Source organism: Pyxicephalus adspersus, chromosome 2, assembly GCF_032062135.1.
Source record: "Pyxicephalus adspersus chromosome 2, UCB_Pads_2.0, whole genome shotgun sequence".
Taxonomy (NCBI): domain Eukaryota; kingdom Metazoa; phylum Chordata; class Amphibia; order Anura; family Pyxicephalidae; genus Pyxicephalus; species Pyxicephalus adspersus.
In genome coordinates this window covers 16266638-16292393 of record NC_092859.1, presented here as the reverse complement: position 1 = coordinate 16292393, position 25756 = coordinate 16266638, and the positions used below count along the sequence as shown (strand labels likewise).

Below are 25756 nucleotides of genomic sequence, written 5' to 3'. Positions count from 1 at the left end.
TCTTATGATAGGCCAACTGCTGAATTATTGATTATTATAGTGGATGGCTAAAGAAAATCCAACCCCTTTATTAGCCCCTAGATAACCCAGCCACCAAAACCTAATTTATATGTGATGATAATGTCAGAACATTTTCCTTGCTGTTATTCTCTGATGATACAGGAGAAATAACTTAGAACCATTCTCTTGCTCTTGCTCGTTCTGGAAGTTCCCATGCTATGCCATTTGTAATTATCGTAGCTCTCTGTATGTTGTATATCTCTAGCTGACACTCATGTGCAATGCAGAACAGCTGGATCTTATGTGAGTCAGAAAGAAGGAGGAAGAGTTCTTGCCAGTAGACCAATGATCTGTAAAATATGTTATTTTACTCTTCAAAATTAGATTTATTTTGTTTTTCTGTTACTGCTGAATTAGTAATGTTCTGCTTTTTGGTAAATGTGGTTCTGTAAAAACCAACCGGGTTTGTCCCAACAGAACATTTTTCACTTGGTAACATTAAAGCATGGGAGCTCTATTATTAAAGCTTGAGCAGAGGTGAGCAGAAGAGTTGTACAAATTTGAGTATACAACACAACATCTGGTTGATGTGAATAATCACTTTTATTTTTTACTTTGTTCTGTTTTTTCATTTATTTGATCTCCATACTGTGATGGTTAAATAAATGAGAAGGTTGTTAAGTAACTGAAGGAAAAGGGAATGTATTTTTCTGGCTAGAGATGACAAAGTCATGATTTTATTTGTAGAGGGCTGCTGGGTGGAGAAGGAAAAAGAGTTACAGCAATACAGTTGGTGAGGAAGTTGTGGTAATTTCTTTAAACTCAGTTTCTTTTAAGCAGTCACAAGACACCCAGTGATTTAAAGTGTACCTGTAGTAACCTCAAAAATATTTTTGTGCTACACTTCCGGATGCTCGCAGGCTCATCATGGGTCATCTCACACTCTATTAACACCACTTATAATAGTTTGAGCTCAATAGCAAAGATACAAAGCACTTAACTTTAGCACTTATTAACAACACTGCACATGGTATGGAATGTTCTGAACTGCACAGTTTTCAATCTCTATATTAGGGACACAATGGTGGCAAAAAGCTTCTTATTAGTAGAGTGAGGCAAGGTTTTTTTTCATTGTTCTGTGCCGCAGCAACAATGTTTGGCTGGAAATTTTGCCAGAAAACAACAGGACCTTTTAAAGTGGATGTAAAGCCAAATTTTGTATTTGGGTAAAGTAGGGAAAGTTTAAACCCATGTCAGGTTATCTTCTGCTGTTTGTGACCCACTGGGGGATTTCCTTTTACTTTACCTGATATGAGAGGTAATCCCCCCCGATTTAGGGGGGTTCCCATGTTAGGCAGGTGTCACCATTGGAGGAGTTTCCTTCCCCTCCTGCTCTGGGGACAGTTCTCCAAATCTTAGCTCTTGACAAAGAAATGGCAAATTTTGCCAGGAGGAACAGACAGCAGTAAAACCTAAGCAGTTCTATGCCCTTACCTCCCTATCTACAAATAAAACATTCTGCCTTTACATTAAATTAAACCGTTCCAAAATTAAAAAAAAGTTTTGACTAGTGATGTACCACATTATATAAATGCCCCATGTGAAACTAGTGTTTCTGATAATGAACTAAGTTCTTTTACAGGATAAAAAGCTGCTGTCAGCTGCGCAGCAGATGTTGTCTGAAAGTGATGCAAAGATCCACATGTTACGTGCACAGATCCGCAGGGCAGCCCAGGAGACTTCTGGTACCGGAGCAGGTAAGGGGGATGTCATACAGATAACATCAGATCTAGGTGTTTCTATTCTATTCACTATTGAACAAGCTAAAAGACACTTATACGACTAAAACTTAAATCTGTCACTGATAAGATACTAACAAAGCTATTCTAATAAACTAAGTAGATATGAACACAGATGCAGCAATAAAATGTCTACATGGTACATTTCATTTACAAAAATAACATATAGGTAAATAATAATCAAATGTAAACATAAACCCCCAGCAAATGGGGCAAAGAGACTGAAGGAGTAACAGACTCAAGTTTGACTTGATCAAGCTTTAGTGCAAAAGGAACATCACCTCCTTGCAAATTATTTTTACGTTTATTTCCACTTTTTGTGTTTTAGTACACAAGAATTAGCTACATATTCATCATCTTTCCTGTCTGTTTTAGGGATGTCAGAGCTATCACACACTGAAGTGCACATTGAGGAGCTGAGACACCACTATAGAGTGGAACGGGCAGTGTCAGAGGGGGCAGAGAACGCCCTGCGGATGCTCGGAGGTGCCAAAGCTCAGGACAAGAGTGCGGTCAATGAGGTGAGAATAATATGCACTTTTATTCCAGCATTCTCTGTGAAGTCAACAAACCACAGCAAAAACTGTGTCTTGTTCCCACGACATAAACAGCTATAAATGTTATTGCTATGGGTCTTTTAAAGTTCCCATACTGAAATTATTATGTTTCATGTGGGTTTTCTGTGTTCCTTCTTGGTAATGCTTTGGTATAATGGTATGGTGTACATCCTATCACACTAAACACTCATCAAAATTATAGGTAAAGGAAATTCTCACTCTGGCTTTGACCTTGTATAACTAAAAGTTCAATACAACCAATGCAGTTATTACCAAGCCAAATAGTAGTGTGACACTCCCTCAATGGATATAATTAGGGAGACTTTGCCATATTGACTTTGTGGGAGATATGGAGACACAAGTTACAAGGAAATCTCTTTGACTTAACCTACGGCTTTCCATGTAAAACTATTTTTTTGCCATTCCCAATTTCCTTAAAATGTCACTTTTTGTGAGTATTTAAAACTATAAACAGTTTTCAGGATGTATCGTGTTCTAATATGCTTTATATCTCTGGATATATCACAGTAGGAAATTTTTTTTTGCTCTTTAACACTTGTCTACATACCAAATGTTATGTCTGTGTTAACATTCTGTAGATAGCTCTACAAAAGTAAACTTGTGCTTTGCCTATGCAGAGCAAAGAAAAAGTTTACTGAACTACCCTCCTTCCAGCTGTGCATACTCACCTTCTCTTTGCTTCTCCCACAACTGTGGTCAGCTGCCAGGAGTGAAGAAAAATACCAGGAACTTCCAGGTATAAGAAGCACAGGCTCTGGAAATTGAATGCTCACGTCCCTGGAAGTGTCACACGGTGGTCCAAGATTCAGCTTAAACTTTTGTACCCAAAGGCATAAAAAAAGTTTGGCATTTTTTGGATAGATTAATCAAGGGTTAAAACCCTTGTCAGGTTTGTTTGCTTTCCGTCCTTTCCGGGGACAGGATTCCACCAGAAATATCCCTGGTGGGCCCCAATCATACACCCCTACATTTTTTTTTGTATTCTCTGGTGAGCCCCTGGACCCTGCTACCTCTCAAAAATATGACTGTGAAAGCTATGTGATTTGATGGGCTCTTCTCACTAACTTTGGGGCCCCAGTCTAACCCTTACCTGAGGAGATCACGCTCACTATTTGTCCTGGTCAACTCTTTTCTTGTATACTGAGTACTTTCAAGATATATCCCTGAATCTCATACTGCTTTTGGTGTTGATTAGGTACAAGCTCGCCTTGTGGAGTCTCGGCAGAGGTTGGATCTACTGACGCTTGCTCTACAAAGATGTCTAGAGGACCTTCCTGATGACCACCCAAAAAGATGTCTCTTGCGAGAGGAGATGGCAATGTGTGTCTCTCCAACCAGACATGGCGCTCCTTCCCAGTCTTCCCCTCACAGCACTTTCTCCAAATCAGCTCCCCTCACAGGTAATGCAACAACACACATACTGTATAATGCTTTATATCTGCAGAATACCCTTTATTTCTAGATCGCTCACCTTCTCTGCAGCACTGGGCTGTTACAAGGACACACTGGGATCAAGGCAATGCAAGAGGAATAATATTATGCAAAGTATTCAACCACCATTAACTAAAGTAACAGCACACAAGCTGAAATCTGATTGGATGCTCTTCATTACTGCTCTCTGTTCCCTTTGCTTTGCCATATTAATTTATTCTGATTATGTATCATACAATTTACAGCTGAGCAGGAAATACACAGGTATTGTCTCTATCCAAAACAATTGTACATTTAGCGCCCATTTAAAGTTTTGTGTTGTGGTAATTTATTTATTTCGCTTTCCTCAACCTTCCAGCTAAGGTAACATACAGGCATTGTGGTGTTTTGTTGGCTGCTTTTATACAATACACATTAACTATGATTCATTATTAACTATAGCATTACCTATAATGATCTATATGGGCACTAAGGTCTTGTTTACACTACTGTGGAGCAATTAAAAGCAGTTCTCAAGCTATGCCTTGATGACAAAGGTTAAAATGTATTTTCATTGATTTATTTTTTAAAGCTCTCCAAGACTGGAGATGATAGACTATCATGGGAGAACCTGCTTGATCTATCAAACCTAGAATGGATCTGGTCCAGCATTGAAAACATTTTTCAACTAATAGTAAATGATTTATAAGAAATCCATTTCAGGTTTGCTAGATGACCCAAGTTATTTTATGATAGTCTATCTTTTCTAGTCTAGTAGAGCTTTAATTCATCAGGCCCAGTATTCTAAATTGCAGTAAATAATAAATATGTATGTACACCAACAAATTCATTTTTAAAAACCTTTGATCTCCTTTTACAGGTGTATTAGAAGTTCGGCTCCTGGGCTGCACGGACCTTTTAGATAACGTCCCTGGACGCACAAAGAACTCGCTGACCTGGATACCTGGTAGCAGCCCCCTTGAAGGGAAGAGTCTGAGGACACGCACTGCGCGGAGCATGTACTCACGCACATCCAGCATTAATCGCAGCGAGGAATTTTCAAGTAATCTTTGCTTCATATAGTTGCTGCTTAGGAGAATCAACACCTGGAGTGTCAGATAATATGGCTTCCAGCCCATACCTATTTATATATATTTTATATATCTCCCCAGTCCTAGATTAGTGTTTTGTAACCAGGGTTCATCCAGAGGTTGCTAGGAATTCCTTGAGCAAAGATAATTTTGGACTTCTTGAGTCAGTTTAACTCACCCAGAATAATCTTTTTGCATTTCTGTAAGAGTGGCATTTCCCCACTGACCACCACACTAATATAATGTGAGTTTTGGGTATAATATTTATAGCAGGGGTTCCCTGAAGACCAGAAAGTTATTTTCGGTGTTCTCCCTGTTAAATTGTCAGAGAAAGGCTAAATTATACACAGCACTGATTCCTGTTTTCATTGCTTGTTTTAAAATAACACTTTTACTGTCAATGACACAACGGAAAGCAAACAGGAAGTAAAAATATATTATGTAACAAATTAAACTGAACAAATAAGTTTCACTTGCAATCTGCTATAGTTACTAAATCCACAGGTTACAGTACATTTGTATGGTGGTCAATGGGAAGAATGCCTCTCACGGTGGGAAGGATGCCAAAGAAATTCAATAGCAGTCTGCATAATGTTTTATATAGGCCTTATTGAAATGTCTTATATGAAACAACCCAGAGCCTCAGCAACCAATCATGGTCATTGTTCTATAATTAAACGTGTCCTGGAAGAATAACATTTAGAAGCTGATTGGTTGTTGTGGGTTGCAGGGAATTTTTTCAAATGTAAATCTTTCTTTAGTCTTGCACAGTTGCAGAAGCTTCTCTTATGTACATACATTTCATACTCTGATTTCACTGCACACTAGGAGCCTCTGATTTCAAACTGCAGCATGTTAAATAGTGCTCACCCTATTTCCTGACTGGGAGATGTCCAACATCATTTATCCCTTTCCTCTCAAGCTTGCTTGCCCCCCTCATTCTTGTGATTTTAGTTATTTTATTTATGGAGGCTTGTAATCTCATAAAGACATATCTAGGTTGTTCTGCATTAAAATACAGTCTGCTAGAAATGACACCTCCTCTGAACTGACATATACCCATCTAGATATCAGCATAGCATTTTCCAATTCCCCCTCCCTAGACAACAGCCAGTTGCTTGAGCCCGGGGTCTCGAAAAGAGGTTTTGGCATGGTTAATTAATGTTTTCAGGAAACTATGTACAGCACCCTGCTGTCCCCTCTTACATGCATAGCATTAAAAATAAACAGGAACCCAATAATGTCAATGGGACCAAACTAAAGTGTGCCGTAAAACAAAGTGGCTTTATTTAAACATGTTGTTAACATTGTGATGATAATGATGGGGGTGCAGTCAAGGTAAAAGATCGACAATTAGCTTTCCTACATAAGTTACCTTCTGTGTTTTGTGTTTTTGGAATCTGCAGATGAAATCAGTGTTGTGTTACGGCTGGACAATGTTGTGGTGGGACAGACTTCTTGGAAGACAGAAGGTCGGGACACCTGGGATCAGGTCTTCAAACTACAGCTTGAGAGGGTAAGAAACACAGTCAATATTATTACCATTAAAAAAGAGGAACAGGGAAAAACCTGCCTTCTCTCTATATGTGGTTTGAAGGGTTAAATGAAATTACACTAAAGAAAGACCCCTCTTCCTTTACTCATGGCACTGGAGATAAGGTTCAATTTCTGAACTCATAGGAGTTTAGGTGCCACCTGAATCTCAGTCCTCTGTGTGATGCCACCTAGAATTTATACACTCTAGTATACTATAGTAGACCTTTTTTTTATATCCCCCCTTTCACAAATTAAATGATTCTAGCAATGGGGCTGAATTACTAAAGGCATCTAGGGTGTTCACTTACAAGTGAATTCTAAAGGTATTTTTATTTCTTAACCATGGATGGTTTTCAAAGACCTTGGTTGGTTAAAGCCATTAAAGCTTCACCTCCTTCACTAAGGTGAATTCTCATTTCCAAGGCGCTAAATCACTTTGGTAAGTGAACTGCTTAAATTCTTTTTAGTAAATCAAACCCAGAGTGTAATTTGCCTGGTACGCTGACAAAAAATAGTAGAATACCTTTCTCTAGCGTATTAGTCCCTTGCATTGAATGGCTTTTTAGTGTGAGACCCCATCATTGCAGGTGAGCCAGTGCTCACCAAGTAACAAAATAAGCCGTAACATGTCATAATGAAAAGAGCGTAGAATTGCTGGGGACATTATATGACAAGTGATCCAAGCAAGTGGATTTCTGGCATTAATAGCCCCAGGTGACAGATGTGGCACAGTCTGGACACACAGTAGTGACCTGGATCCCAGTGAACTGGAAAGTGATGAACCTAGAAAATCCAAAAGTGAACCTAATACCTTCATGCTTTTGGAATTAATGACCTGTGAAGATTATTGGATGCAAATAGGACACAGAACTCCTAATCTGTGTATCTGAAAATGATAGACTAGCATGGCAGCCAGGCATCCAGCATTTATAGAAAGAGGGTTTATCTTTCTATAAATCCCCCTATTTACCATTATATTCTTAGGATCACTCTGACTGTGTTGTCTGTGTTCACTAATTGAATGGGTATTTGCAAATCAGACAAATCTGCATGCACACAATCATATTTCACAATAATGAGAAGTCCAGTACATTCATTCAAAGACACCCAAATTTTCAAACTTTTCTATCGCTAATGTTGCTATCGATGTGTCTAGATAAAACAATGAGCACAGAGCTAAATTATAAATTTATATTTAATTCATGATCTATACCATATTGTTCATTATCTCTTATCCACCATACTGTTTGGTTTGTGTGCCCTAACTTGTGTTCTGTTCTCTAAGGCACGAGAGCTGCAGGTCTCTGTGTACAGAAGAGAATTTCGCTCCCTTTGTGCAATCAAATATGTGAAGTTGGAAGAATTTCTTGATGACCAGAGACATGAAACCTTTCTGGAGCTGGAACCTCAGGGAACGCTACTGTGTGAGGTATGGGTAGCTTAAAGCCCTAACTTTAGTCTTGCACAGTTGTACTGGTTCTTCTGTATTGAAATAGCTTACTCTAAATTTCTTACAAGGTGCATTAGAAGCTGCATTGATTCAGAGCCGACATCATCTAGCCCATTATTTCCCCAAGTTCCCCTGGTCCACCCCATTCATTTATTGGATTTTTTTTATCATGAAGGCTCGGCATTAATTGTAGGTGTTACCATAGGTTTCTGATTATAGTAAAATATGTACAGGACCTACTGGCACCTCTTTCCAGCTTTGATCTGCATTTCATGATTTTGTAATGCATTGCTTGCTAAAATGAATTATTTTTTCATATCAACCTGTCCTTCAACAATATACACCCTATGTGCAAATTTTTGTAGCCACCCGATCATCCTATCTACTGATTTTGGCCAGCTTATGGAGTTCAAATGTTTCCTGCAAAGGGTACAGTTACTGCTACATCATACACAGACCTGTTTGAAGACTATATGGCTCCAGCCTTGTGATAGTAAAAGTTTGGGGAAGGCCTTTTTTCAGTTCCAGCACGACTGTGCCCATGGGTACAAAGCTAGACCCATAAAGGCGAGATGTGTTCAGTATGGTGTAGGGAAACACAAGAAGCCCAAACAGAGCAAAGAGCTCAATGCTGCCGAACACCTTTGGGATGATTGGGAATGCTGATATTGAGGTTGCCTTAATCTACATCAGTACCGGACCTCTTTTGACCTGAATGAATTTGGTTGAATGGGCACAAATGTCCACAGATACACTCTCATTTTGTGGAAAGCCTTCCCTGTAGAGTGGAAACTGTTGTAGCCATAAAGTGGGGCAATTTCCATAGTTTTAGAATAGTTTGATGATCAGGTTTCCACAAACTTGCAAGATAGATAGACTTCCAAGATAGATAGATTTGACTTCCAATTTTATTATTAAAACCTGTTTCAGTTTAAATATTCTTTACATAATCCTTATTTTAATTTGATTTTCAGGTAGCATTTTATAATCCAGTAATTGAAAGATTTTCCAAACTACGTCGACAAAAGAAGATTTTCTCCAAAGAACAAGGTGTGTGGGGTTTTTAGGACAAAAATAATAATTTTGTATGAGATCAGTAGGCTTCATGCAAATGACATAGAAAACGATCAATAGTGGGAAATGGAAGTGTCACCCACTCAAAGCAACCACTCAAGGTCTAGCTGCCAATGTAATGATATTTATTAATATATCCACAGCATGGAGCATTGTGCTAGGAAATGGTAATACAAGGATTGTAGGTGGGGTGGGGGATAAGGCTAAAACATTTTTGAAGTGCTCAATTTGGCTGTCATGCATAACTACATAACTGCATTTCTCTTGCTGGGTCTGATTTTCAGTCTTCATAGTATGTCATGTTTTTGTTGTTCCCCCTAAGGCTTCCATGTTTGCCTCTCAACTGCCTATTCCATTTCTTACAAGGTGGCATTGTTAGAAGCAAGTAAATAATGAAAGCTTTCATATTTCTTCAAAATGTTTTCCCCTGGAAGGAATGCCAAGTAATTACATGAAAACTGCCTACAATTGGCTGCACAAGTAATGCAAAATTTGCACGAAATCTTTGAACAGAGTGTAAGAGAGAAAGAACCCCTGTCAGATAGTGATGGGAAATCCAAAATTGTACAGTTGTCCCCATAACAAAAAATGTTGGGAAGTCTTCCAGTGGTGACACCTATTCCATTGACAGCTTTGTAAAAGAGCATTTCCTTCACTTTAAAGGGATTTACTCTGCCTACCCTTTATGTCTTTAGGATTTAGGGAAATCTTTCCATTGTTTTGAGATGCTGTTATGACATTATATTTAAAAGTTTGTATTAAGCCATATATTTTATATTTGTACACAGGCAAAGCCTTCCTTCGTGCTCGACAGATGAACATTGACCCCTCAACGTGGCTCCGCCTACTGCGCAGAGCTATACCTGCCAGCACTGGAGGGTACAGTCCTGCAGAACGTGGAGCGTGAGTCATGTGATTTTACATTAACTCTCTTTCTTGCTGTGTCTGATCCGCAGTCCTCTAGAGTGCCATGTTTCCCCCGGTGCTACCATGTTTTTCTCTTTATTATTGCTAACTCTACTTTACTCCTGCTTTTTCAATTTCTTCTAACATTAGCTGCTTTCTGGGCCTGTTCTATGACTGAGAACACCCCTTGTTAGTTGTCTGACCTTTGCTTACCTAAATGTCGAGTTTTCTGGCCACCATGTTTTTCTTATCACTCATTCTCCTTTTTTTTATGCTGTTAGAGAACTGAACCTGGATTCTCTTACACTGGAGACAAGCCAAGAACCCAAAGTTAAGGTTAGTGTTGAGTCATGGCTGAAATTGTCATATTGACCAAAACTGTCTCATCTATTCTTGTATTTAAACTGTATTAATGATTTTTACTTTACAGCCCGACAGCCCAGTGGTAAAGGAAAGTCCAGCCACGAGAAGAGACAGCCAGAGACGGTCAGTGCCCACCAACTTTTGCCTCTTCGTCCATGCAATGCATATACGTACACTCATACCCTATGTCATTTAGTCCTGACATTCAGGGTACAGTTAAGAGATGGTCCTGTAAAGTTGAATGTGACCTTGAAGTCAAAATGTATATACTGTATGTGAGTTTTGCAACCCAAAGATTTGCAACGCACCATTTGCAAGAGGGAGAAAATCCAAAACTGTCCCCACAAAGGGAAGAAAGCAGAAACTGTTTTTTGGGATAAAGTTATGTGTAGATTGTTTGTCATCAGTTCTGTGTTGCCATCATCCAATGATCATGTGCACATTGTTGGCCTTGGTTTATTAAGTCCTTGTTCTCCTTCATTGTTCAATATACAGATTCTCTTCTTAGCACAGAAAACTGGAAGTTGGCAGTCTCTAGGATTAGTCATCTCTTGGGTACCACCAATTGTCTAGTTTGTACAGCAAAAACCTTTCAGAGGAAGTTACCTGGTCCCTTACCATCAGCAGCTGATGAGGATTTAAAAGTATGGTTCCCTAGGTGCAGACACTCACCATTAAATGTCTTTATTTGGATACTCTCATAGCATTATATTAGATCACTTTACACTGATGGAAGGAACATTCCACTGCACTTCTAATGCCACCTTGATTTATTATCCTAGTTTAAACATCCAATGTCATCTAGAAATATTTCTCTACTGTATTATTAATGCTAATACTGGATTTTGTATTAATGCTGAGCTGGCAGAATAAATACAGGAGCAATATATGGCCAAGATTGTTGCATCATTTTTCTACAATAAATGGTATTTGCAAAACAGATTTGCATATTAGCATTAGAAAATCTTTGTAAATTTGAATCTTTGCTGCATTTCACTTTACACAAAATTTGCCATTCTTAAACAGAATATATTTAGAGAAGAAATGTGCAGTGATTATAGGCAAGACTGACAAGCAATCAATCAGATTTTGGCTGGTATTGGCCATTGCTTTGTTAAATAAACTGCTATAAGTAAAATAAATCCCTAATATAGGTAACCCAAAAAAAGGAGAAATTCAGAAAGTCCTTTGCCCTTCACAGTAGCTAACTGTTAAAGGGAAAGGTAATTACCAGTTCTTCTGCTAAATACACATTTCAAATGCATGTATAAATAAAGTGACTCTGTTTTAACATGAACACGTTTATAAATTATGTACTTATACAGAAGGAATCAGATATGTAGTTTCTCTATTGTTTATGCGACCAAGGAATTCTTCAAAACGTTCCAATCTGCTGAAGTTTTATGCAGGAAACATTTTTCCTTGTTTCTTTATCTTTCTAAAATTGTCTATAGAAATTGCAAAGACTGAATATTATGTGGATGGATACAAATCATATCTGCACATACAGGTGACCAAGGCAGTGTGCCTCGTTAAAGTAGATTAAGCATTTAACGTCAAGAAAATGCTATAATTTAGATATATTTAGAAATGAATTGGGTTGTCATTTCTGCTCTTCTGTAGACCTTGTTGATTCACATATTTATTTGCACATGTATGTTTTTACAGAACTCAGAGTGTCTCTCAGCTGTCATTGGAAGACTTCAGGTTGATGGCAGTGCTGGGAAGAGGACACTTTGGAAAGGTAAGAAAAGTTAGGTCTATAGCTCAAACGTAAACCAAGAAGCAACAAAACTTGTGAATCTAGGAGAACCTCTTGATTCTGTCACTGGAGCCTTCTGACTTCCACAGAGATGATACATTTTATTGTCACCTCTTTTTTCTGAAGCCTAGAAAATAATCTCCAATCCAAGCAAAAGTGTATTTATTATGGATGGCTCCTGGTGGGTTGGGTTGGCCCATGGTTTTATTCATATCTTGGACTGTCTTAATGTCCACCTGGCAGTGTTCTCAATGCCTTTGTGTGTTCCCATTGTTCATGGTATATTCTCAATAAAATGGAATAAATTAGAAACTTCATCTGGAGGAGTGGAGGCCCCTCACAATGGTTACTGTAGGTGTGCAGACCCAGTAACACAGTATAAAGATCTCATTCATTTAATTATAAACTGTGGCAGACAGTGTCAGATGTCTGCAGTAGATCCCATGCTCTCAGTTGCTTCCTGCATCTCATGGCAGTTGGTTATGAATTCAATATGCTGCTTATACACATGCCTTGGCCTGTCAACCACTAGAAAAAAAACACAAAACGACTGGAGGCAGCTGATTTTGCAAATAGTTGTGAAGCAGTAACGGCACAAGGTGTGCAAAGTCTTAAAATTAATTTTCTGTGGGAGACAGAAAGACTAGGCTAGATTTTGTTTTAATTCCTCCAATCACCAGCTCTTTCCCCTGCATACTGTACCTTGTTCTTGTTAGCCTGTGTTGCTGCATTGACCACCCTTCAGTTGGACATCCCAGATGGCCAAAAAGTCAGTATCCCTCAATAGACAGGAGAAGAAATATATTTTTTTATATTCTACATAATTATTTACAGCCATTGTTCTTTGGTACTGTTTTGAAACACAACTGAAGCATACTGTTCATTGGAGGAGATAAAACTAAGACCGGCCTACACTTTTGTTTGCCATTGTCGATTCCTCTTGTAGGCAACAGTGAAACCCATATGCTCAAGAGTCCAACAGAAGGATTCTACAATAAGTAATAAAATCCTATTTTACCCGGTATTACCCCTTTAACAGTGACATAGCATTTTGCTCTTTGTACACCAAATTTAGTAAAATAGAATAACTCGGGTGCAGTGTCAATACATCTCTCTTATCATTCCTCTTCACTTCCATCAATCCAAATCACAGAAGTTTACATGTACCATAGAAAGCCATGAACGACCAAAACATCTCTGAGTCTTGCTTGGTATAAGTGTTATAAAGTAGTTGATTCCATCATTTTTCACCAATGTTTATGTTTATTTGTCAGGTCCTGCTCTCCGAGTATAAGGCAACTGGTGAACTGTTTGCTATTAAAGCTTTGAAAAAAGGTGACATTATTGCTAGGGATGAAGTAGAGAGGTGAGTATCTAGACCTGGTTTTGACTTGATTTCAAGAAAAAGATTAATTATGGAGTAATTGTCCCTGTCAATCCGATTACATCTGTCATTGTTCCAGTGCATTTTCTAATGACTGCAAGATTCTGCACACCAATTGATGGCCATTATTTCAATATTCTTTTGTTTTCACAACATAACTCATTTTACCTTTTCATTTTCTACAGCCTCCTTTGTGAGAAGCGTGTTTTTGTGGCGGTGAGTGGCGCCTTCCACCCATTTCTGCTGAGCCTCCTCGGTTGTTTTCAGACTGCAGAGCATGTCTGTTTTGTCATGGACTACATGGCTGGAGGAGATCTAATGACCCACATCCACACAGAGGTTTTCAGCCAGCCACGTGCCACGTGAGTACAAATGTCTCATTGGCTGTTATTGGATAGAACTTTGCAGCATGATTTTTGCTTTGTTTATCAGGCCTTGAGGTATAGGTCTAGAGATAACCATTTACACAGGTTTCAAGTTCCATTAGTCGTTCATATTTGCATTCTTGTCTCTCTCAGGTTTTATGCTGCCTGTGTACTCCTGGGTCTTCAGTTCCTCCATAGCAAGGACATTGTCTACAGGTGAGCTGGGAACCTGTATTTAATTATTTCCTTCTACAGCTGCATTGATGGTGGGCGAGTCAGTCAACTGCGTAATGTCTTGTCCAGCACACCCCAAATATTCTCAATGGGGTTAGAGTCTTAACTCCATGGTGGCCAAACCTCAAAATTTAAGCCCAATGGTTTTTGGTATTGTCATCTGGGAATTTAAAGTTCCATCAGGGCAGAAAAAAGTTTAACCAGTGCCAAAACATTGTCATTCAGCATATTCAGGTAGTCAGCTGACCTCACTTTTTGGGCATATAATAATGCCGAACCTAAACCTGACCGAAGCAACCCCAGGTCCTAACACTGCCTCCATCAGCATCCCAGATCATAACACTGCTCCGTAGATACCCCAGATCATAGCACTCCACCCACCGGCACTCCAGATAATAACACTGCCCCCACAGATACCCCAGATCATAACACTGCCCCCACAAATAACCCAAATCATAACACTGCCCCCGCAGATACAAGATTGAGGAGGCTTTTTTTCACCAGTGTCTCAAAAATCTTCACTGCAACCTACCGCCTGCGAAAAAAAGGGATTTCAACCACCCCAATTTATTTAAATATTAACCAGAGCTTTGATACAGTTGAGTTGGTTGATAGCAGTGAACTGCAGTTATCCTGCTGTCAAATACCACCTGCCTGGCCATAGCCTCCTACCATGTAAAATATGTCTTAATATAGTCGTCCCCTAATCCCCAGCACAGCACAGCAAGGTGGTGCAACATCCAAGCTCCCTTCCATTGTACAAAGAACATTGTCAGACATTTAGGGGTGTAAAGGAGACATTTAGCTTCCAGGAAGACCAGTACAAAAGGTTCCTTAGTTGTATAAGGATTAATTGCAATTACAAAAACTGTTGTTATCTCATACCTTCTTTCCTCCTTGAACCACAGAACACAAATGCAACATTCTTTGATTCTTTTTAGAGATTTAAAACTGGATAATCTGCTGCTGGACTCAGAAGGATATGTGAAATTAGCGGATTATGGGCTCTGTAAAGAAGGTCGGTTCACAAACTGTTTGTATATACAGTGTGTGTGTGTGTGTGTGTGTGTATATATATATATATATATATATATATATATATATACAATGCTTCTATATGTAATATGTCATACTGTACAAAAAGCAACAAAGCAACATAACATCTAAAAAGTAACAGAAACCAGAATTCTTTGATTCCTGTATCCTGATATCTAAATAAATGGACCATATATTTATCTATTTCTTTTTGGCTTTGTTACCCTTAGCACTCTCTACATGATCACAAGTCCTATAGATCTCTCATGGAATAATTTGATATTCTACTTTCTTATCTCATCCTTTTTTTGTCTTTCTTTTAGGTATGGGTCCATCTGTGCGCACCTCGACCTTCTGTGGCACACCAGAGTTTTTGGCTCCTGAGGTCCTGACTGATGCTTCCTACACAAGAGCCGTGGACTGGTGGGGTTTTGGGGTTCTGATCTATGAAATGATGGTTGGAGAGGTAAAAGGCTTTCTGTTATTAGATCGCTATATGTGTCTGTTTTCACTTTATGAATATTGACAACTGTCCTATTGTTGTATATATGGAAAGGCTAGGGTAGGTTTGAAAGTGGGGTCCTAAAATTCACAGCATTGACAGAATGGTGGGGAGCTCCCTACCATTCTGTCAGTTGGGGCCCAGGAGAAACTTGGGGTCCTGGGAAATTGTCTATTGTATCCTACCCTAAAAAATGCCACCAGAAAGGCTCCAACTTAAATTAGAATGACTTAAAATTTGATATTGTGAAAAGATTTAGTTGGAATCACCTAAAATTTGATAAAGCAACAATATAGTGAACTATTTGTCCTGCGTTCTGTTATGTGTACATGTTTTAAATTGTATAAAATGCCTATTGTGGGGTGAGGGTTTAGAACCCCTAGAACTGTCTTTCCTAACTTTTTTAACATTGGTAAACCCTTGAAAAAATGTTCAGGTCCTAGGAAACGCCTGCTATATCTATTATATCCACAGCTTACAGTACATTAGCATTGTGGTCAGTGGAATAAATGCCACTTACATTGCTGGCCAGTGGGAAGAACATCACCCTTACAGATAGCCAAAAAGATCATTGGCATCAGTTGTAACTGACTTGAGAGGCACAAATTGCTCATTGCCCAAGGAAGCCCTAGCAACTTCTGGAACAACCTTGAGTTTACATGAAAAATACTGCCGCAGAGGGTTTATATTGCTTTCTGTTTGCATGATAGCTAGATTCATTCTTTATATATGTCCCAGAAACTAATGTTACCAGGACAAAAAGTCCTAAAAATCCAAAATTTTGAGTTGTCACGGAAACAGAATGCGGGGGTTTCTTCCAGCAGGAACAGGAGGGAGACCTGCATTGGCAGCATACACTAAAAAGCCACAAAGTCAGGGTTAAGTTAGGTGTGTTTATTGCAGTGAATGCATCCGCAACACAATAAACAACATTTGTGTTGTTGTTTATAGTGCAACTCACTAAATCATACAGTGACCAAAAGCTATATACTGCTATATGCAATGGGCAAAAATTTCAGAAGCAGGAACTGGCCTAAGTCGGGATTTCAGAGGGCAAGTGGACATCCCACCAGCAACGATTCAGGTCCAAGGATACAGAACCAATGCTAAGGCAATGACAAGACCAGAATATTTAGTCCTCCTGATGACAAGCCACAGGTGTTACCAAACCAGGAGGTAACTCTGCTGCAGGCCACCTGCTGGTTGCCAGTTAAAGCCCATGCAAGGTGTGCTAAACCATAGTGCCGCCAGCAAATGAAATAGGGAGCTGGAGGTTTCCTGACACAGAAATCCCCCAATGGGAACACCTGAACTTGATGAAGTGACGGTTGCAGCGAAGGCAAGAGAAGTAAAGTGAAATCTCTTTACTTGGGCACAGATGGCAAACTTGACAGGATCGAGAGAGAACTAATAAAGGGCACATGTTGTAAATCATTAGAACGTTAGGAGAACTGGTGTGTAGTGTAATCCTATTTTTAATTACAACTTACTAATAGTTAATAGAGATCAGTGAGCTGTTTTCTGAGACATCAGACTAGATTGGATGATGTTCTTCTACTATCCTGAATTTGTCTCCTTTTGTCTTTAATATCTTTCTCTCTGTGTGTTACAGTCACCATTCCCAGGAGATGAGGAAGAGGAGGTGTTTGACAGTATCGTCAATGATGAAGTCCGATATCCACGATTCCTTTCTGCTGAGGCCATCGCCATCATGAGGAGGGTGAGAACATCAACTGTATTATACTGATCCCAACAATAAAACTATGGAAATGTTCTTTTGATTCGCGTCTGACAATTCCTCAGTCCACATAAACTGTCAGAAGGAATATGGAATGGAAGAGATTAAAACCTGCCAAGGGCTCTGACCCTAAGAAGTAGCTTTGACTGCGGTTTGGTTTTTAATGAGTTTTCAATGTGTTAAGTGAAGAAGGAAGCAAAGGAGGTAATAAGGATGATATCATCAAGATATGAAACTCTGGCCTTTTATGACACCCTCTTAAATGAGTGTTATATTACCAAAACTTGCTGAAGATAAATACAATTTTTCAGCATTTTTGAAAAAGTGTGCCTCAGTTTTATATAACTGTCTATGGTGCCCACAGCCACCAATCAGATTCAAGTTTAAAGTGCTAAAATGAATGCCAAAATTCCATTGGTGACATTACATATTTGAGATTCATCTGTAAATGGGGCTACAAAGTGATTTTTATGTCTTTCATCTGTCTGCAGTTACTGCGCAGGAATCCCGAGAGGCGACTGGGATCCGGAGAGCGTGACGCAGAGGATGTGAAGAAGCAGCCATTCTTTAAGGTGAGCCGCTGTGTGGCAAAACCAGGAGCATCAAAGACCATAAACCTATATTTCTCATCTGTACTTTTGATATTTTGATATTTTGATATGATATTTGTTTTTCACTACATATGGGATAGAGCAAACCACTAAGTATGACCCCTTTGCAGGTAAATGAACGGGTTTATTGTCTCTTTTTATTTGTTATCTGCAGCCTTGGAAAAGGCAAAGCTATTAACAGATAATGAAAGTGTGAGAGGTCAGAAGCCAGAAACTAGAAAATATTTTTGTTTTAGTAGTTATGATTGTGAATTGTCATAATTTGTGTCGTTTGTGAACATCAGTTCTCAGTGGTTGGAAACTTTCTAGCCTTTCAGCCACCCCAGCCGTTCTTAATGAACCAGCATTTCAACATTTTTTAGTGGGTGTTACTGGCCTACTCACTACCAGCCCTCAATTATTTCCTATAGACAGCGGTTGGGTGAGGCGTGTATGTAGCTCCTCAACTGATAATGTGGCTCATGCATGTGAAGAAGTGGTAACCACACCGTAATCTCACGGCCTGGCTGAAATAGCCATTACTTTTCTTGGACTATGAAGAGCATTGTTTGCTTGGTATGTCTTTAGGTTATAGAGTCCTTTAAATGGACTAATCTGTCCTAAATCCATCAAGCACCACCATCTTCTTCTGCTCCCCATCCCTCCTCCAAAGAAAATACAGGAGAGGCAGGAGAGGAGTAATAACTGCTTGCACTGGCAGCCCTGTGGGTTCCATTATTTTGGCCTCCTGCAATCTTCTCTTTAGTGTACAGTATGTCTATTGTATATGTTTACAGTGTGTGTTTGTAGTGTATTTATAGTGTGTGTGCAGGCATGTAACTATCACTGTGGGGCTCATGGGTGGCCAAAAGACAGGAACCCATAGGATGTTGCAGTGCAAACAATTGACGCTCCTCTCCTGCCTTTCATCTGGCTTGTTGGGCACAGGCTTCTCACTCCAGGCCAAAAGCAATCATTTCTCCTGGCTTACAGCATCTATTCCTAGGCCAGGCACCAAGAGTTGAGACTAAGTCTACTGGCCACCAATGCATCCAGTTACCATTCTTCCTCCTTCACCTATGCTGTGCAAGAGATGGAAAGGTGACCACAAGACGCATTAAGCCCTGTAAAGGGGCAGGAAATTTACCCCTCCAGGCTCCCCCAATGTAAATGTCTCAAACAGCAACATAGGCACTGTAATCTTCATTACCATTACACAAACCAATACCCGCATATTTAATTAACATTTTCCTGATCATATGTGTATATAGTCTGCAGCATGTCCTTTGTAATTCGTTATTTATATTGTATAACTTTTAGAGACATCACACATTTATTCACCAACAAATTCAGGATGTTAATACCCTCTATAAATAATTACAATAATTAATAAGAATCTAAGATATTTACTAGTCGCGTGTCATGCTCTTTATTTTCATCACAATTGCTAAGGTCCGAAATTCTGAATCCATATTCATAGTCTTCCTTCTGCTGCTTTAAGTGTTGAGTATGACTCTGGCTCTGGTCACCACCCACAATAATTTTATGTTTTCATGTCCTACACTGTACTGCCAACCATTTGAGGGTCTATGGCTTAGTTCGGACAGGTGGTGGAATTGCACCCACCTGTGAACCATGCCAGCAGTTCAGAAACTACATGTAGTTGGCTTTTCAGTACCACCCTGATGCCCACAGTAAAGTGTTCAACCACTGGTTTATTAAGTTGGGGTGACTGAGCAGTTGGCAAGGTGGCAACCACTGGCGTCTGGTTCCCTTTGCTCATCTGAACTTTGCCTTATCAGCCTTAATAAAATTAAAAATGAAAGACTGAAAATAAAGGATTTTTGCACTCTTTTAAAGTGTATGATAGTCATGCATTTTTGTTGGGAGGGGAACAACCCCAACAGGGAAACAAACTGAAATAAAAACCTTACCAAAGGTCCTTCTTTACTTAACACAAAAAAAAAGATTTTGTCTGGAGATTAGAGAAATCTGATTTATTTTTAGTAGAAGACTAGGTCTGTTCTCACCCAAGATTTTACCAAAAAATGCATAAATGTTGTATAACAGTTGGGTGAACCTTGGGTGAAAACATTTATAAATTAAACCCCAGGAGTTCCATCAAATAGATTATTTTTTGTACAGGAAGTTAAGAGGTCCTGTCCATTCTGCACCCTCTGTAAATACTCCATAAAGTTTAACTTCTCCTTGTAAGCCTCCCAGATAGATCCGAAGCTTCCTATTGAACGTCTCTAAGTGTTCAGTTATTTCTCTGTAAATGGATAAACTGCCCAACTGGGACACTTTTATTGTTTGTTTCTGGATCATAAGACTCCGCATGTAATAAAGAATTCCCAGGTGAGGTTTGCTGTTCCGCTGTCTGGATAGAACCATCTACAATATTTCCTTTAAATGTAAGACAGAAATGATATATAATAGTGATTTCTAAACACAAATATTCAGACTCAGTTCACAAAGCCAGTTTTCTTTTATACCGTCATTTTGTTTTATACTGTTATATTATGCATTATACTATTATATAGGCATCAGAAGTAGTTCTGTAAAAAAAAAAATTGAGGGAGAGACAGGTCCTGATAGGTCAAGCTATGTAAAGCCATGCATCATAGGCTGCATGTCACAGCCCATAATTAGGAAATTAAGACTAACCTTAATGCAGCAACAAAATGCATTCCATGTCCTGCAGTTAGTTTCCTTCTGGAGCACCCAAAGACTGAGTTGTAAAAGTGTCCCCTGCTTGGTTGCTGCAGACGGGGACCCTGCTCTCTGTGGGAAAGCAGTGATTTCTCTGCAGAGGTGTAACACCCTACATGAATTTGAGATAGAGCTCTCATGAAAAATGAAGTTTGCAGTTTGTCGAATTTTAGTTTTGGCTCAGTAGGGAGCATGTTGGACCTTTGCGACAAGATTGCTGCTTCCACACAAAGAGTGAGGGTCCCAATCTGCAGCTGTTGGCAGGGGATAGATAGGTAGGTCAACAAGCTTGTGGCTGCTTTAGAAAGAAATCTAACTGGAAGTCATTGAGTGCCTTTTGTTTTAAAAGATTCAATTGGGATTTGTGTATTTTTTATTTGTCAATTTTAAGTGAGTACGAGACATATTTAAAGTCAATCTGAGCAACTACTTATGATTAAAAATAAAAGGATGGCTTCTCTAAACTTGAGCGGTGTTATACACAAGAATACAGACCTTGAACGTCACAGGAAACCCAATTCATATCCTGCTTCCATTGTTAAGGTTGTGATTTACCCAACGACTATTTTGTATCCTTATGATAACCAAGTAGAAGTTTCTCCAACAGCTGGAGATAATAAGACTGAAAGTGTCCCTGTTGGGTACTTTATCCATTTACAGTGAAATTGGCCAACACTTTCTAGAGGAAGCAGCAGATCTAAGAGATTTAGAACAAGAGGTTATCATGTTCCCTTATGAACTAGTAATAGAAGAAAAGAGAATATCATGGAATAAATACAGGGCCTCTTTACCAGCAGGCTCTGATAAGATAATTGCTATGATATGAAACCTATTTTTTGTTTTATTTTGGACAATAAAGGAAAAGTGTAATAAAAAATAGGTTTGCTTCAATCCCCAGTGTACACTTACTTTTCCTTCACACCCCTGTTCCATCTGTTACTCCCCCTGCTACCCCAGAAGTATAAAAAGAAGCCCAGTAAGGACCCTATTACTCTAGTGAGAGTATTAATAGGACCTCCTCCCTGAGTCTGCTTTGACCAGCCCATCATGATGTGATTCCATCTATTCTAAAGCTATCCACCTCACTGTTGGGTCTCAATGGGGCTGTCCCCATGAGAATCAACAGGCCATTAAGATAGTTTGTATGAACCTCCCAACACAGTGGTGAAACAAAAGTAAGCCAGTAGACAAAGAAGGCTACTAGTACTTGCACCCTTATTGAACTAGTGGGTGGGCCTTCCCATCACAGTGATGGACCAAAAGTAAGGTGTATTAAGTGAAGAATGACAGGTTAAGAAGCAGAACATCAAGAAGCTTTTCCGTATTTGAGCCCTTACTGAACAATAGTTAGTGAGACCTACTGTAACACTTATGGGCGAATACTAATGTTTATGGGTTCAGAGGGGACAGAGTGAGAGCCAGTAGACTAGGAAGGCGGCCAGTACTTGCACCCTTATTGAACTCTATGTGGTGGGCCCTCCAGTCACAGTAATGAACCAAAAGTAAAGTGTATTGGGCAGAAGAGGACAGGGTAAGAGCCTGGTCAGTATTTGCACCCCTTTTGAAAAAAAAGTAGGAAGTCCTTCTATAACATTAAAATACTAATACTAGGGTGTATGGGTTGGAAGGGATATTAGTGAGCAAGCAAACAAGGAAGATAGCTGGTATGCACCTTAAATAAACAAATGTTGGTGGAGCTTCCTATCACATGAATGATCCAAAATCAAGGTGTATTGGATGGAAGAGGACAGGGTAAGAATCAATAGGCCAGGAAGGTGGCCAGTACCTCCACCCCTGTTAAACAAAAATTAGTGAGAAATCCCATCACAAGGATGGGCCAATACTAAGGTGTATGTGTTGAGAGGAAGCAGAGTGAGAGCCATCAGACAAGGAAAATGGCCGGTCCTTGCGCCTTTTAAAACTAGATTTGTCGGGCCCTTCTATCACCGTGATCAGCCAAAAGAAAGTTTTATTGGGTGTAAGAGGACAGGGTATTGGACAGCACACCAGGCAGAGGGCCAGTCTTTTCACCCAGATTGGACAATAGTTGGCGAGACCTCCCATCCCACTGATGGACCAGTACTAAAGTATTTGGGTTTGGAAGGAACAGATTGAGAGCCATTTGACAAGAAATATTGTCAGTACTTGCACCCTTTTTAACTATGTCTGGTGGGTCCTCCCAGCAAAGTGATGTGCCAATAGCTGGTGTCAGGGTGAGAGCCAGAAGACTAGGAAGATGGTCATTGCTTGATCAACCTATAATACTGTAAGTGGGGCAGCCCAATACAGCGGTAAATAATGAATGGGAAAACACCAATGCTACTTATGCCCAACCGATTTTGAAAACACGACTCTCCAGGCTTCAATACTGAGACAATTTGCAGTATTTATTTTAGTTCCACCAAACTTGTCTTTTCTTTCCATGGATGAAACATCAGTCCTTACATTATGGAGAAAAAAAAATTTTGTATTTTATGTGTTTTCAAGTAAAAAAAATTATGAACTGTAATGTTATAAGCATAACATGATATGTCCACACCTAATTTCCTGTTTTTGTAACTTCTATTTTCTTGAAGGATCTGGATTTTGAGGCGCTTCTTGACCGTCGCTTACCTCCACCTTTCATCCCTTGTGTGAAAGGACCGCATGACATCAGTAACTTTGACCCTGAGTTCACAGCTGAAGGACCAGAGCTGACCCCTCCACGAGAACCTCGAATTTTAACCCCACAAGAACAGAACATGTTCAGGGGCTTCGATTATGTGAGGGAAGGGGCCTGAGAACTTGTGATGTCCTCCAATTCTCTTTACTTGTCTCCAGAAGTCTTATTTTCCTATAATCACCAAACTCCACCCAGAGCTGTTTTTTGATGACAGGGTAAATCACAGAGTGCCTTTCTTTGTTTCTCAAATTATCTTTACCAGAACGCCCAATAATGCTTCTGTGGTCATTACAAGGGTAAATGATGGTGTCAAAGTCCCCTGATGTGTACCCTAGAATGTAGAATGTACAAAATATTGGGCAGTCCAATTCAGAGAGTAACTTTCCTCATGGCCATTTGGTGGGTCTACTGTCTGAAGGTGCTGCCAAGAGGTGTAATAAAGGGGATACAACTCAGTTTGCACAAACAAAATTAAAAATCAGCTTTTTAGTGGAGTTTGCCTTTAAAGTCAACCTGTGAGCTATTTTAAATATATAAAAGGCAGCTAAGGCCAGGCCCAACATGTTTATGGAATTGTCTATATTGGCCATTTATACTCTCTTTGGACCTCTTGCACAATTAGATTAAATTAGTTACTGTAGTCTGGCTCCAGGGATGAAGCCCCACCACCTGCCATGGGGCAAAGACCCTTCACCACCCGTCATGGGGCAAAGACCGACTACCCACTTCCATGGGGCAACCACCACCTGCCATTTTTCTGACCAATGAAAGTATTGCAGTGCACATTGAAAGCTTTTTTTCATCTGTCACCAATGACTACTCCACTGCTGAGCAAGACACTGCAGATTCTTGCTCACTAGTGAGCGAACCATGATATAACTATATCTAACTGGCTTGGCCAATAAGGGACTGAACCCATATGAATAGGTGATTAGCCTTTTATTCCTGGTATACCTGACCAGATCTGCTGTCCGTTTGTGCTGGGCCAACCCGTCCATTTCATTTTCTAGCTATATTCTGCCTTTTCAATCATTCTCCTGAGAGTTAGTGGTCAAAATCTTGGTCATATGCAATAAACATTTCCACTCATGACACAATCTGGGTGATCTACTAAATTTAGGCTGTTCACCGTGCCCAAGCTAATTCACCTAGCTTGGTGAATGTGGTGATAGTTCACAAAATACCCAATCATGTTCAAGGAAATCTAATGTAAAAATTTTGCACATGATTGAAGTCAGCAGTCATCTCATTTACCAGGTTTCCTTTACAATATATAATGTGGTTGATTTCCTAATAGAATATAGGCCGTTCACTTAAATTGAGTTATCCACTTGAAAGGACTATTTCACTTTCGTCAGTGATTGCAAAACGTGAAAATTCAACTGGAAAAGAATACCCAAACACATGCAAAGGAAAACCCAAAAAATAATCTGGATTTTTGCTTGCATATGATTGGATGGTTGAAGTCAGCAGAATATTGCCTCATTCACTAAGCTAAGTAATATAGAATTTCCAAGACGTTTGCTAAATTAACAGCCTATATTTCTTTGGGAATGTTAACCTAAAAAAGTGCTTTTGAATGGGATTTGTCCACATGTCTGATTGCTAAAACCAGTGCAGGAGAGGAAAGTTAGTTGATTACAATTGGTCAGAAGTAGACTATCAAGATCCAGTGGTTTTATGGGATCAGAAATTGATCAGACGTAAAAGAAACCTATCTGTGTGTACAAACCCAACAATGTGTCTCTCTCTCTAGTGTGATCATTGGTGGCATAAGCCCATGAAGGCCAACTGATTGGTCAGGTTGCATGCACATGAGTGGGGCTAATCTAAGAAGTCAGAGATGTCAAACTCCTGCAACAAAGTGAAGCCAAATCAGGGAGGGGCACAGAGTGCGACTTTAAGGCTCAAAATGTCAGCAGTCACCTTACGGTCTAGGCTGGTATGCTGGTTTTAAATGTTGAAAATGGCTGACATGTTTATTTAGGTCTTTCCTTGCTCTTACTAATTTTACTTGTCTTTATACTTAGTCCATTCTTTGTAAATAAAGATCTTTATAAACATTGAGATTCTCGGTCTATGTTTGTTTCAAGAATGGGGAACTGGTCCTGGGGGTGTGCTGCAATTAGTGTGTTAATCCTAGATATGGCCACCATATACAGTTTGTAGGAGTTGGACACAGACACGTAGGGCCTAAATTATTAAAGCTCTTCGAGGCTGGAGAAGATGCACTTTCATCAGTAAAGCTGGGTGATCCAGCAAACCTGGAATGGATCTGGTCCAGGATTCAAAACATTTGCTACAAATAGCAAATGACTTTGAAGAAATCCATTCCAGGTTTGCTGGATTGCCCAGCTTCACTGATTTAAGTGTACCCTCTCCAGCCTTAGGGAGTTTTAATAAATCAGGCCCTTAGGGTGAGATTTATCAATGCTCTCCAAGACTGGAGAAGATAGGCTATCATGAGAGAATCCGTGTGATCCAGCAAACCTACAATAAATGTGGTTTTAGAATGAAACCATTTGCTAACTAATAGCAAATGATTGTTAAGAAATCCATTCCAGA

General features: G+C 39.5%; 1 protein-coding gene across 3 annotated transcripts in view; it reads left to right on the top strand.

Moving 5' to 3' along the window:
- The window catches only part of LOC140322998 (serine/threonine-protein kinase N1-like), a 41382-nt gene extending 16128 nt beyond the window's left edge, over positions 1-25254 (top strand). For all 3 annotated transcript variants that reach the window (XM_072399687.1, XM_072399689.1, XM_072399688.1), the window contains 19 exons: positions 1643-1757; positions 2175-2320; positions 3573-3777; positions 4668-4850; positions 6285-6394; positions 7700-7843; positions 8839-8914; positions 9727-9841; positions 10126-10180; positions 10275-10330; positions 11876-11951; positions 13244-13335; positions 13539-13715; positions 13872-13934; positions 14894-14970; positions 15311-15453; positions 17102-17209; positions 17719-17799; positions 23106-25254. In XM_072399687.1, the coding sequence (XP_072255788.1) occupies positions 1643-1757; positions 2175-2320; positions 3573-3777; positions 4668-4850; positions 6285-6394; positions 7700-7843; positions 8839-8914; positions 9727-9841; positions 10126-10180; positions 10275-10330; positions 11876-11951; positions 13244-13335; positions 13539-13715; positions 13872-13934; positions 14894-14970; positions 15311-15453; positions 17102-17209; positions 17719-17799; positions 23106-23309 (2226 nt within the window). In that variant the 3' untranslated portion in view covers positions 23310-25254. The remainder of the gene's footprint in view (positions 1-1642; positions 1758-2174; positions 2321-3572; positions 3778-4667; positions 4851-6284; positions 6395-7699; positions 7844-8838; positions 8915-9726; positions 9842-10125; positions 10181-10274; positions 10331-11875; positions 11952-13243; positions 13336-13538; positions 13716-13871; positions 13935-14893; positions 14971-15310; positions 15454-17101; positions 17210-17718; positions 17800-23105) is intronic.
- The last annotated feature ends 502 nt before the right edge of the window (positions 25255-25756 follow it).